The sequence below is a fragment of the Camponotus vicinus genome, unplaced genomic scaffold, assembly GCF_025532165.1.
Source record: "Camponotus vicinus isolate PSW18456_S1 unplaced genomic scaffold, iyCamVici1.0 SCAF_6, whole genome shotgun sequence".
Lineage (NCBI taxonomy): Eukaryota > Metazoa > Arthropoda > Insecta > Hymenoptera > Formicidae > Camponotus > Camponotus vicinus.
The window spans coordinates 9823331-9837252 of NW_028141978.1; the positions used below are offsets into that span (position 1 = coordinate 9823331).

General features: G+C 28.7%; 1 protein-coding gene and 1 long non-coding RNA gene across 2 annotated transcripts; both read left to right on the plus strand.

The window, feature by feature from the left end:
* Positions 1 to 5538: 5538 nt before the first annotated feature.
* On the plus strand, positions 5539 to 7853 carry LOC145973170 (uncharacterized). The gene is made up of 3 exons (XR_014439381.1): positions 5539 to 6623; positions 6988 to 7066; positions 7372 to 7853. It is a non-coding gene; the product is annotated as an uncharacterized LOC145973170 (long non-coding RNA).
* Positions 7854 to 10518: 2665 nt separating this feature from the next.
* Positions 10519 to 13503, plus strand: Pll (serine/threonine-protein kinase pelle). Its single transcript, XM_083102572.1, has 4 exons — positions 10519 to 11028; positions 11313 to 11894; positions 12172 to 12611; positions 12838 to 13503. The coding sequence occupies exons 1-4, from the start codon at positions 10923 to 10925 to the stop codon at positions 13177 to 13179; spliced, it is 1470 nt and encodes a 489-aa protein (XP_082958698.1). The 5' UTR covers positions 10519 to 10922; the 3' UTR covers positions 13180 to 13503.
* The last annotated feature ends 419 nt before the right edge of the window (positions 13504 to 13922 follow it).

Genomic DNA, 13922 nt, shown 5'->3' on the forward strand with positions numbered 1-13922 from the left:
GACGCGCTATGTTTACATGTACGGCCTTGATATCATTCGCACGGCAACATTCGATGAGTAAGGGGGATGCGAAATACTTCGTATATTGTCAAATTTTCTCTCTAATTGTAAAAATAAAACATAATCGCGACTAATATTGAAACATAATTTGCTATGATAATTATAATTAATACTTGCTAAACTTTTAATTGTAATTATTACGCGATCGGGAGTGCCGTGCAAAGTATCTCATGATCGTTGCGTATACTTATCTTCTAATCTTAATTAATCTTGTTTTCGGGAGTGAATGTGAGTGCAACGAAGAAATAGCAAAGGAGAGAAAAAGCAAATCTGAAAAAGCACTGGACAACGTACGGAGCAACAATATGCGGTAAATAATTTATAAATTATTTATTATTTATATTTATTATTGATATTCAGATTATATATTATATATATATATATATATATATATATATATAAAATTTATATATTAAATTTATATATATTATTTACATATATCATTTATATTCAGATCATATTATATATTGCTTGTCCTTTTTTTCATTTTCTCGATAAAGATTCTCTCTCTCTCTCTCTCTCTCTCTCTCTCTCTCTCTCTCTCTCATTCTAAATTATCTAAATTATTTAAATTTTTAAATTATATTAGTATAACATATATATATATATATATATATATATATATATATATATATAAAATATTCTGGACTTTATTTTAATATACTTAAAATATGTATAATAAAATGTTCACGTATTAATTAATACTTTTATATAGATAGTAATATTTCATAAACTGCTTTACAATAATATATTATTTAGATATTTTATGCAAAGGGTTCCATAATGAATTGTTTAATAAATAATCAATTTTAATCAATAAATTAACATACTTTTATAATTTAATATTCTACGCGTGTGTATTTTATAGTACATAAAATATTTCGGCAACAAATTATCAATAAAATCATGACTTTGGCGACGTAAACAGTAACGCGTTGTCTATATGTTATGGTTTTGCTATCATTTGCTCGGTGATATTCAAGCAGTAAGTAGTGATGCGAAACGTTTCGTATATTAATTAATTGTTTAATAAATAATTATTTAATTAATCTATAAATTTAAAAACTTCTACAATTTAATATTTTGCATGTATAAGAGCATGTATATATTATAGTACGTAAAATGTTTCAGCATCAAATTATCTATAACATCATGTTTTACATTGACGGCGTAAACAGTAACGCGCTAATATTTATATCTTACGGTCTTGCTATTATTCACACGATGATACTTGAGTAGTAAAATAGTGATGCTTCATATATTATCGAATTTCTTTTTTAACGTGATTGCGAATATTTTCGCGAGTGAATTCAACAAGGAATTCAAATGAATGAAAGTATCACGAGGAACAGCAAAGTACCGGTGAAAAGTAGAAACAATTTTCATTATGAAAAATTATTTCTTCTCGGTTTTTATAAGATCAATTTGCGATATCTAATTCGGTGTTCTGTTGAAAATTTGGAATTTTTATTGTAAGATTGGAACTAATCCCAGGTTTTCCTGGTAATTTCTGAAAACAATGATTTCGATAATAATTCAACGACGAATGCCATACGCCGTGTAATTTATTCATTTAATCAAGAATCATAATGATAGGGAGGGGGATTTAAAATAATAAATTATTGTTTCATTGCGATCTTTACGGACAATAATTATTTCTTTAATGATAATTAGAATCAAATATATTTCGCCGTAATGCGTTTTGTCGCTTTATTTTCTTTAAGATTTAAATATAATTTAAATTGAAAACGCGCAATAAAACAATCTAATTGTAGATCCAAATAATTAACATTACGAAAAGCTCCTAATTTAAACATTAATCGTTTAATAAGTAAAATCGTTAATTAATTTTATAAATTAAAATAATTTAATATTTCGCAAATACATACATCATAGTATATAAAATATTTTGGCAACGAATTATCATTAACACAGTATTCGACTTTGGCAATATAAATAGTAGCGAGCTATTGTTTATGTAGTACAACCTTTGCTATCATTCGCACGGCGACACTCGAATAACGAAATAGTAATGCGAAACATTTCGTATAATTGTTAGATTCTTTTTCTAAACGCGATCGCAACTAATATCTATACATAATTAGCTACGACTATTAATTAATAATTAATTAATTTTTGATAAACGACATGAAATTGTATCACAACGATAAATCTTTATGGAAGAGCAATCATTCATTATTACAAGTAAAGATTGAAACAAAAAGAATAGAAATGTAGGCCGATTGAGGTTGAATAATCAGGAAGAGAAAAGAATTCTCGAGTTTTCAAATTAAATTGATTCGAGCGGGAGAGGGAATGTCAAAAAGGGAAAGAAAAAAAGGAATATATATATACAGGCAATGTAAATTAATTAAAGTCCGGATGACCGATTAACAAGAGGCAACTTGAATGCGAAGGATATATATATATTCACAGCGATATTCCAACAGTGTACCAAGCTAGGTCAGGAAGAGGTTCGATGTAAATAAAACGTGTGTTTCGGATGGCTGATCCGTAACGACTCTTCGATTCGACATCGATCTGCTATGTCACGTAGCACGGAATTTACTTCACGTCTAGGGCGCGCGCGATCTAACTCGCAATAAAATATAATTGCCTACAGAAACAACTTTTATTATGGTTCTTCGATTATCGATTCTTATGAATAATAATTATTTATTTAATACTTACAATCAAACAACTAAACTTTAAATTTTTCTAAAATGTGAACATAAATTAATTATTAATTAAATGACTGCTATCTCACAACTTTATTCATTACTTTAATCTTTTGATTCTTATGATTCGTATATTATACAGCGTATAATACGTGCATCAGTAGCATACAGTAATAGGCATTGCTGTAGCAAGTAGCGAATGATTTTGGTCTCGTGCAAAGATCATGTTGCTCTCTTATGATGTAATAAAGTTCGTATATAAGTTTCGTATGATTATTTCGCAATTGAGAGTCTCGTGCAAAGTGCGCCACGTATTCGATTAATCATAATTAAATCGTGTTTTCGTGAGTGAGTGTCACAAGAGGAAATAACGAAAGATATGTAAGAGAGGAAAAGAAAATCTGGAAAAGCATCAGATGTAACATACGGAGTAAAACGAAGTAACACGAAGTAAAACAATCGAATTATATATGCAAATAATTAGCATAATAAAAGGCTCCGTGATAAATTGTTTAATAAATAATCAATTTTAATCAATAAATTAAAATACTTCTATAATTTCATATTTCACGTTAATGTATATTTTATAATATATAAAATATTTCGGCAACGAATTATCGATAACACGATGTTCGACTTTGGCAATGTAAAATATAAACAGTAACGCGCTATGTTATGGCTTTGTCATCATTCGCACGGTGACTCTCGAGTAATAAAGTAGTGAGAAACGCTTATGGTACGTATATGGTAATTATTTTACTAAACACGATTACGATTAATATCGAAATATAATTTGCTATAAATATTAACAAAAATTAATTAACGACATGAAACTACATCGCAACGATAAATCTTTATCGAATCGTAATCATTCATTATCGCGATTAAAAATTGAAACAGAGGATACATAAAAGGGGATAAGAGAATTAAATATGTTATGATCTTTCGATCATTGATACTTATTATAATATTTCTTTAACAATATTAGAATTAAATATATTTCGACCAATGCTTTAAATTTTCTCAATTCTTGTTAATTAAACATACAATTTAATCGAGAATCGATTAAATTATAGGAATCCAAAATATTAAATAATCACTTCGATCATTGCGATCTTTACGGACAATGATTATTATTTTAATACTTAAAGTCAAATATATTTCATCCGCGTTTATCGTTCTACTTGACAATCTAAATGTAATTTAGATTATGAGGGAACACGAAATAAAACAATCGAATTATAGATGCAAATGATTAACATAACGAAAGACTTCATGACGAGTAGTTTAATAAATAATCAATTAATCTTAATCAATAAATTAAAATACTTCCATAATTTAATATTTCTCGCGCAAATATTTTATATTACAGAAAATATTTCGGTAACGAGAGAATTATCAATAACACCGTGTTCGACCTTGATAAACAGTATAGCGCTATTGTTAATATGTTACATGGCTTTATTATCATTCGCACAGTGACCTTGAGTAATGACGTGAGAAACGTTTCACATATTATCAAATTCTTTCTATACATAGTCAACCTTGGCGATATAAACAGTACCGCGGTAATGTTTCTAACTTACGATCATTCGTTCAGTGGCTCTTGAGCAGTGAAGTAGTGATGTGAGACGTATCATATATTATCAAATTCTTTCTCTGAACACAATTACAAGTACAACGAGGAACTTTTCGTGAAAGAGTGTAAGAGCAATGAGGAATTCAAATGAGTGCAACGAGGATTGAAGTACCACGAGGAAAAAGCGAAGAAAGCAAAAGAAAAAAGGAGGTTTTGGAAATGGATGGATCAATGAGATATGATGTAAGTCATTAATATAAATTATTTATCACATTCATTATTTATTATATTGTTGCGTCCCCGCGTCCCGTCCCGCTGTATTCGTCACCCATTCAATTCTTTCGAAGAAAATCGTTTCCGCGCGCACTGTTAAGATATTGTTATAAACAATGACTGTCAAAGAGTCCAGCTGTCAAGTTGTGCGGACGCGCGTCTATTTGTAATCTATTTTACGATTATTCTGAATTCTTGTATGTTACTCGCGGTTTATTAAAATTCTTGTGCACCTTAAATCGCGTTATTATTTACGAGTGCACGAACGTCAGCGTATGCCGATTATGTCGCGCGCATTCGATATATATCGTTCCGCGGACGCAATAATATAATATAAATTATATTTATCATTAGTATATATTCAAAATATACATATTTCACGTTTCGTTTTATTTCTTTGATAGTGATTCAATAGTGATTTTAAATTGTAACATATATAATACATATACTTATAAAAAATATTCCATTTTATTTTAAAATAATTAAAACATTTATAAAATTTTTTATTAATTAATATTTTTAGATACTTCTTATATTTTATAAAACATTTCATATTAATATATTTATTTAAATATTTCATATATAAAAAAATAGAAATTTTTTTATTTATCATATTTTTAAAAGTTTATATCTATAAGAAATATAAATTATTTTGTAATTACGCAGTTTATAATATTAAAATATATCTATTTAAAAGTAAAAATGTAAAAATTAATTGCGCGCAATAATTAGGTTTAAAATCAATTATTTTGAACATTGCTTTGTATAATAGATGTTCTCTTATCCTTTATATTTTTATTTATCATTCATATTTGCGAATTTAAATTTATGTACTATATTACAAAATAAATTTCAAATTATGTATTATATTATATATAAAATTATATATAATAATATAATAATATATAAAATTATATATAATATAACCCTCCCATGGGGTACACCTTGTCGCGGTGGGAGGGCTTAGTACTTGGATGGTGCCTTGAGGTTTATCTTAAATTTTTCTATTTATGATAAATCTTAAGGTGCCTGAATGGGAAGCAAAGTACCCTTTCGCGTCGTCGGTGCCGTCAACGTGCCGCGGACGGCAAGCGCTTCGTTACCGCGTTTTCGCGTTGTAGTATTCTCGCGTCGTCGCGTTTTCGCGGAACTTTTGGACTTTTTCATATAAAATCCCAATTTTATTTATTGTCACGAGTCTCTACTTCCGATGCCAACTAACTGGGATGTTTCGAGTTTGCACACGTTGCTATGCAACGTACACTCGCGCTTCGTGCTTCGTTCTTCGTCAAGTGATTCGACCCGAATTAATTAGAACTCGATCGATTGCTCGAAATGGTCGTCAATGGGTCCCTTCTCTTTGCTCATCTACAGCCACACGCACTGCGTGTATTAACCCTGTCGAGGAGTCGAGTGGATTCCCCTAGGCACGATTTTCGCTCGGTAAAAGAAGTTGCCTCCCCATTTTCTAAATTGCTGAATGTTAACATTTAAAAAATGTGGGTATCCTCTTCTTTTGCCGTCTACCAGCCTGGTGTAACATACAGCAACCGCGGGAGGCATATGTCCGGGCGGAGCACCTGAAATCGTGCTTAGCGGGTCCAGGTTCGATACGAAATAGGATAATTATGCGCGAAAAAGAGTTGGTGAACTTCATTTTCCTCTATTTCCGTCAATCGTTTCGTCTTCTTTCCGGTTTGGGCTTAGTCCTTGCTCGTTGTATCGTTGCATTCCTGACTTGTTGACTCGAAGCTGATTTTCGTAAGTGAAATGGAATTTTTGCTCGTACCGAAACCGGGAGTGCCGTTCAAAGTATATACATATTAAGTATATACATCGCGCGATCAAATAGAAAATTTTTTATCGTACCGAAATAGTGCGGGAACCGTTTAGTATCGCGCGTAAAATAGCGAAAATAGCGATATAAAAATATCGCTCGTGAGTGCGGGAGTGCCGTTAAGTATCGCGCGTCTAAGACTGAGAGGAGGAGGAGGCCTAAGAGAGGCATCAAGCTCCGGCAGAGCAACCTTCTGGTAAGCAATTTATTTATTTGTAATTATATATTAAATATTAAATATATTTATTATAATTTAAATTAAACAATTAATCGCAACAATTAATTTGATGTTTTTATTTATATTTTTTTATTTATATTTAAATAAGAGAGAATTAAAGAAAAAGATTTTTAAATTAAAGCTATAATCTTGTAAAGGTGTAAGCTTTTATAAAGTTATAAGAGAATTATTAGTAATGTTTTTTAAAATTTATAGAATTATTTTATTAATCTGCTATTATTATATGCATCGAATATAAAATTCAATGCATACAATATATAATTTTTGAAATATTAATTATTTTGAACGCTGCTACGTTGGAATCTTCTTTTGTATGTTATAGATCGATGCAACAACCCTGATGATCTGAGAGGAGAACCAGGCCTAGGAGAGGCATCCTGCACCGGCGGAACAACCTGATGGTGAATATTATTATTTATATTAATTATTATATCGCATACACATTATTAATTTGGCTTATTTATTTGAATGATTAAACAAGAAAAATTAAAAAAAAGTGATTTTATGTAAATCCTATAAAAGTTGCTATTTAAAAAATAGTCTTTTCAGAATTTAAAAAATTATTGCAGATTTATATATTTGTTTATTATTGCACGCATCGGATATAAAATTGCGTACAATAATAATTGAATTATAATGAAATATAATAAAATATTAATTATTTTAAAAGATACTATAATTTGTATTTTATATTTGTATGTTATAGACAACGTAGCTTCAATATTGACAACTCCGCTGTTGCGCATCAGTGTCGGTGAGTGAAAAACTTTTATTTAATTTTAAGGTAACGGATTCGTAGAGATTGTAGATGTAGGTGTAGATGTAGATGTAGATGTAGATTATAGATTGTAGATAAATCCGTTGTCTTAAAATGGATGAGCTAGGATAAATTAAGTTAAATAAATTTTAATAAATTCTTTTGAAATGCTTTGCATCTATTGCAAGAATATATTAGTTTAAAAGTATTAATTTAAAAAAGAATATCACACACACAAGAAAAGATTTTTTTGTAAAGATTTTGTCTAATTTATTAAATAAAGAACACGCATTAAATGCACACTTAACTTATTCTAATTTCTTAGCTCATTAATCGTAGAATTTGTTTGTAAATATAGTTTTAAACTTTACTTTAACTTAATATAAAGCCAAATGATTAATTCATTAAATTATTAATTCATAACTTGTAACATGATAATAAATGACTTAACATATGGCCGTGTTAGCAATTTAATATAATATATCAAGCGACGCGGTAGCGTCGCGACGCCAAGTACGTAAAAAACTGATAAAAAATTGGATCCGAGCAGTGAAAGTCACTGTTCTCGACGCAGCGCTACCAAGTAGCTTATCCGGAATTTTACGTTAAATGACGTCACATAAACTTTCGATTGAAATATTTCAGAAACTAAAGCCGTAATTAAAAATCTAACGGCATTTTTTTTATATAATGTGAATACAAGCTTTCGATTGTGACCAGTTTGAATAAAATCGGTGCAGTCAATCCCGAGAAATGATAATCGCATGTCAGAATTGTGACATTTTTCATTTTCCGTTATAATAAGGTTCAGACTCATGAACGTATCTTCGCACGCACACATTCAAGGCGATTTTGTCCCTCAAGCTGCATTCATACCGCGTATATATGATTATTCGCTTTAGTGTGCAAAAATGCTTTAAGAAACAAAACCATTTATGTACATGTGTGTGCATACGTGTGATATGTGTGTGTATACGTTTGAGAGATTAATTTATCGCAACAACAATTTTCAAAAACTTCTTGGGGATAAAATCTAATCTATCTCGAAAACGGTATCACAAAAATATAAAAACTATGCCGTTAGATAAGACTTCTAAGGAGACTAATTTATCGTATTATAACAATATTCAAAAACCACCCCTTGGGAGTGAACTCTAATATCTAGAAAATGAAACCTTGTAAAAATACGCGACTTACCTTTAGTAAAGATTTTTAAAAATGCGTATATATTTTTTGCAGAAATAATATAAATTTTTACAAAAAGGTTGTGATATCCCTCTAGAAACAACCTTATAACGGTAAAATAAAATACGTCAAGTATATAAAAAAATATCTTTAAAAATCTAACATATATTTTCTGTAGAAATAATATTTTTTACAAAAAGCAGTGAGATTCCCTAAAAAAAATCTTATAAAGGTAAAAAAATACGCCAAGTACATAAAAAAAATCAAAAAATCTAAAAGAGTGATAAAAATAAAATATTTAAAAACCGATATGAGATCAATACTATTAGCCAAGTACAATAAATTATGTGATATTAATTCGTAATCGATACTAAATGAGTTAAGATTACTTTAATTCCTAAAGCATTTTTTATATGATGTATATAATTTAAAAAAGTTTTACACAAATTCTAAATCGCATAAATGACCTTCAGGTCGAAGTAAGATATGAAAACTTGGCGTGCCCCCCCTACCGCTCCGTCGTTTACATATCTTGAATAAAATAAAAAATTTGATTATACAATATACATATATACAATATATATATGTTAATCCTTTTATTTAGTAAGTACAATTTACATTTTTATAAAATAAGCTTTAGACTACGAATGTGCAACAGGCAGCCTGTGTGTCAGAAACGACCTGCGAAGCTTTTCAATCCGACTTACAACAATTAAACTTTACTTGCAGAGAAAATAAAAAAACTCATAAAAAAAGAGATTTCACTTTGCCTAATCTCTGTGTGATGATATTTCCAGGTAATACAGAGGAGACAAGATATATAAGTTCGAAATTTAGCTACGCGCGTGCGCGGTCCGTAGTGTAATTTTAAATTTTACATTGGGCCTGTCAAAAATCTAGCTTTTTCCTGTTTTAAATTATATGATGTAAATACGGGGCACGCCAAGTTTTCATATCTTACTTCGACCTGAAGGTCATTTATGCGATTTAGAATTTGTGTAAAACTTTTTTAAATTATATACATCATATAAAAAATGCTTTAGGAATTAAAGTAATCTTAACTCATTTAGTATCGATTACGAATTAATATCACATAATTTATTGTACTTGGCTAATAGTATTGATCTCATATCGGTTTTTAAATATTTTATTTTTATCACTTTTTTAGATTTTTTGATTTTTTTTATGTACTTGGCGTATTTTTTTACCTTTATAAGGTTTTTTTTTTAGGGGATCTATATTTTTCGAATCTTAATTATAAAAACTTCAGAAAAATCAGTGATTACTTTAACAAATTCTATACATGTATTAATAATTAAATTTTTAAATAATTAAAAAAATGATTAATAAATATGAAAGATCAGTTTATTACTAATTAAGAAGGTTTATAGAAATATGGTTAAAAATGTTTTTATCTCACAGCAGGCATTTTGTGTTTTGTAAATAAAAATATATAAATATGACAATGAATTTATAGAAAAATATTTATTTCATCTTTACATTAACATTACATTGGAAGATTACAGTATCTTTCGCGATTGAATAATTTATTTACTACTAATTTAAATATATACATAAGCGTCTTGCTATATAGCACTAGTGCTACCTGCATTTCGTGCACATAGCACGGAACAAAACCAGCAATTGTGCACATTATAGTTACCCTCTGAGAACATTCGGGACACTGGCTTCGTAGTTCATGTCCACGTTTTTAATGAAGAAGGCGCATCGCTTTCAGGAATGATTGGCTGCGTTCAGCAGGAAAAGCTGCTTTGCAACTGTTGTAAAATTCGTGAATCTGATTGGTGTATGTTCTTAGATCCAGTCAAAATTAAGAGCATACACCAATCAGGCTCACGAATTTTACAACAGTTGCAAAGCAGCTTTTTCTGCTGAACGCAGCCATTGTCTCTCATTCATCTCTATGATGCTATACAAAATCAGCTGATGATCTCATCAATGGATGAAAAATAGGCGAAAGTAACTATGCTGCCATCAAACAGCTAATTTGAGAAACAGACGTACACTTGAATGAAAAAGTATACATATCTATAGAGTGATTTTTTAATATTACAAGTTACAAGACTAGCAGTTGTGAGAACGCACAGTCCATTAACGTCGATAAAATATCATATTAGCGATGTTATACAGCGATATTATTTCGTGTAACATATGTGTTGTGTAGAACCTTATGCACAGTGAATTAAAATTATCATTTATTATTAATTTATTATTAAAATAATCATTTATAATACGTGATTATAATACAATTAAAAACACAGTAATATATATAATACGTGAAATATTATTACGAAATGGCTACAACGGAAAGCTTGAAATATATTTACCACTTACCATTTTCGGAACGGTCAGAATTTTGCAAAATTATGAATCAAAACGATAAGTGGGAAGAACTGGCTGGTAAGTCATCGAAGAGTGACTCAATGATCTCTTACAAAGTATACATTTATTTAATACCACTTTGATCACTTGTTTCTTGATTTTGCACATTAAATTGTATTTTATTTCATCTTTTTTACTTTTTATGTTATTTTTATTATCTTCTTATTTAATAACAATTAATTGTTGAAAATATGACATGTTATAATTATTTATGCTGTAAGTGAAGCCTATGTTTATATTAGCTATTTATATATAGCTATTTAAAAATTGGAATATTTTGTATACTATTATAACATCAACAGGTACCTGGATGAAGTATGATGTTCTAACAATACAGAGTCTAAGAAAGGAAAAGAATCCTACTGATGAACTTTTGACATTATGGGGTCATCACAATCATACTATAACAGAATTATTTGTTTTACTATCCAGAATGCAACACTATCAGTCAATGGTACCTTTGTTAAATTTTGTTGATCAAAAATTTCATCGACTTTTGCACAGTGGAGAGGCTAATTTGCAAAACATACCACGCAAGCAACTGATCAACAAGAATACTAAAGATTTAAAGATTGGAACACAGAATTTTAATCAACGTGCATCACCACAGCAGAGTGTCGATAAGATTTTAAATCAGCCAGTACAGTTGGCTATTAGTCCAAGCAATTCTAATAATTTGTTAGTGGCCTCGCCAGGAGCAGCTGCTGTATTTCTGCCATCTTTACAAAATACTGGTAGCAACGCCAAAAAAATCAATGAATCACCACTACCAAAAACAGAAACTACTTTGCCACATGCAAGTTACAGCGAATTAGCTATTGCTACAAATGGGTGGAATCCACACAATATATTGGGAAAAGGTGGTTTCGGAACAGTATATAGAGGTACATATCCAATTTACATTAACATGTATGTTAGCAATATATGATAGGAATTTAATTTTAAAAGAACTTATATATATATAGCAGCATTTGTATATAATTATTTGTATTTATATGTTAAAAAATATCTTATTTTTTATATTTTAAAATTTATTACTTTGACTGGCTTTGTATAGCAACAATAAATTATAATTTGAGTTATAGAAAATATAAAATTAAAATAATTATTATTTATTTAAATTATTACATTTTTATTTGTATATAACTATATATATTGCAGGCACTTGGAAAAACACAGATGTGGCAATAAAAAAGATTCGACAAAAAGGGCCTGATTCAGATGAAAGTTATATTCTACAACTCCAACAGTCACTGAAAGAAATAAAAATTTTGAATTCTCGTGCTCATGAAAATATTTTACCTTTATACGCATATAGTTTTGGTGGCGAAGCACCATGTTTAGTTTATCAGCTAATGAAGAACGGGTCTTTGGAAGATAGGCTCCTATTAAGACAAAAAACCAAACCACTAACATGGATACAAAGACACGAAATTGCCAAAGGTATAGCACGCGGATTGCAGTATTTGCATATCATAGGAGAAAAACCATTGATTCACGGTGATATTAAGAGTGCGAATATTTTATTGGATAAAAATTTCGAGCCCAGAATTGGGGATTTTGGATTAGCGCGAGAAGGTCCTGAAAGAGATAGTATGAAGGTAAATAATTATCCTAAATTCTATAATGATTTAGATAAGCATGATTATAAATGATTTATAATATATAAGTTGTTAGAAAATCTCAAAATAATTGATTTTTAAATCTCAACAATTTCATGATTATTTTAAAAAGTTTAAACTTATATATATATATATATATATATATATATATATATATATATATATTGTATTGATTAAATAACAAGTATTATCAAATAATTATTAGATCAGCAAGATCCATGGAACGAGACCTTATCTACCTGAAGAATTTTTATTTGACAAAAAATTATCCACAAAAATAGATACCTATAGTTACGGCATAGTTTTATTTGAAATGGCAACTGGGCTTCGGGCTTATGATGATTCGCGGCCTGAGAAAAAATTTTTACGAGATTTAATTGATGCTTGGGAAGACGAAGATCTTTTTCTATTGATAGACAAAAAGGCTGGTGAAAAAGACAAACAAGTTTATAAAAATTTAATATCTTTGGGAAAGTGGTGTGCTAACAAATTGGCACAAAATCGGCCGGAAATGGAATTTGTATTTCGAAAATTGAATGATTTATAAATACATTTATAATCACAGCATAATGTCTGCCTTTTTGAAATGGAGCAAATCGCTCATATATTTATTCCAATTGTACATATGAAACAATTTAAAAAGAGTATATTGTGATATAATAGACTATTGTTGATACATTGTAAATATCACTGTGACGATAAAAAATTATATTCATATTTTTATATTATATGTATAAGATATTATATAAAGTGTTACATTGTTAAGCTTTGCTAACAAATTTTAAATAATTGTTAATCAGCTTTACTAATAAAATTTATGTAATGTGCATAAATGAAGCACAATATAACTATAAACACATTTTTCTTATTATGTATTGCTTATTTTATTATATCCCTTAAAAATCATAATAAAACAACCATAAATTTTATTTTATATAAAAAATATATTATCATATTTTAACCCTCGATGCCTAAAACATATCCGCTTATCATAAAAGTGTACTAATATTTGGTGTATATAAAAGACAGGATAAATATTTTATTAATTAATTAATTAATTATTATAAAGTATAAAGATGATTACATAATATTCTTTCTTCAATATAATGTTTCTATAAGGTTTTTAGTAGAAATATGTAAAAGATTAAAAACATCGTATTTATATAGAGATATTTTTTACTTTATACTTTATTAATATTATTCTACCATAATCAATGTTAATAGCCAATAATATCAATTTTTTAAATTAATTATTAAATTAATTATAAAAAAGTTTATACATATAAAACA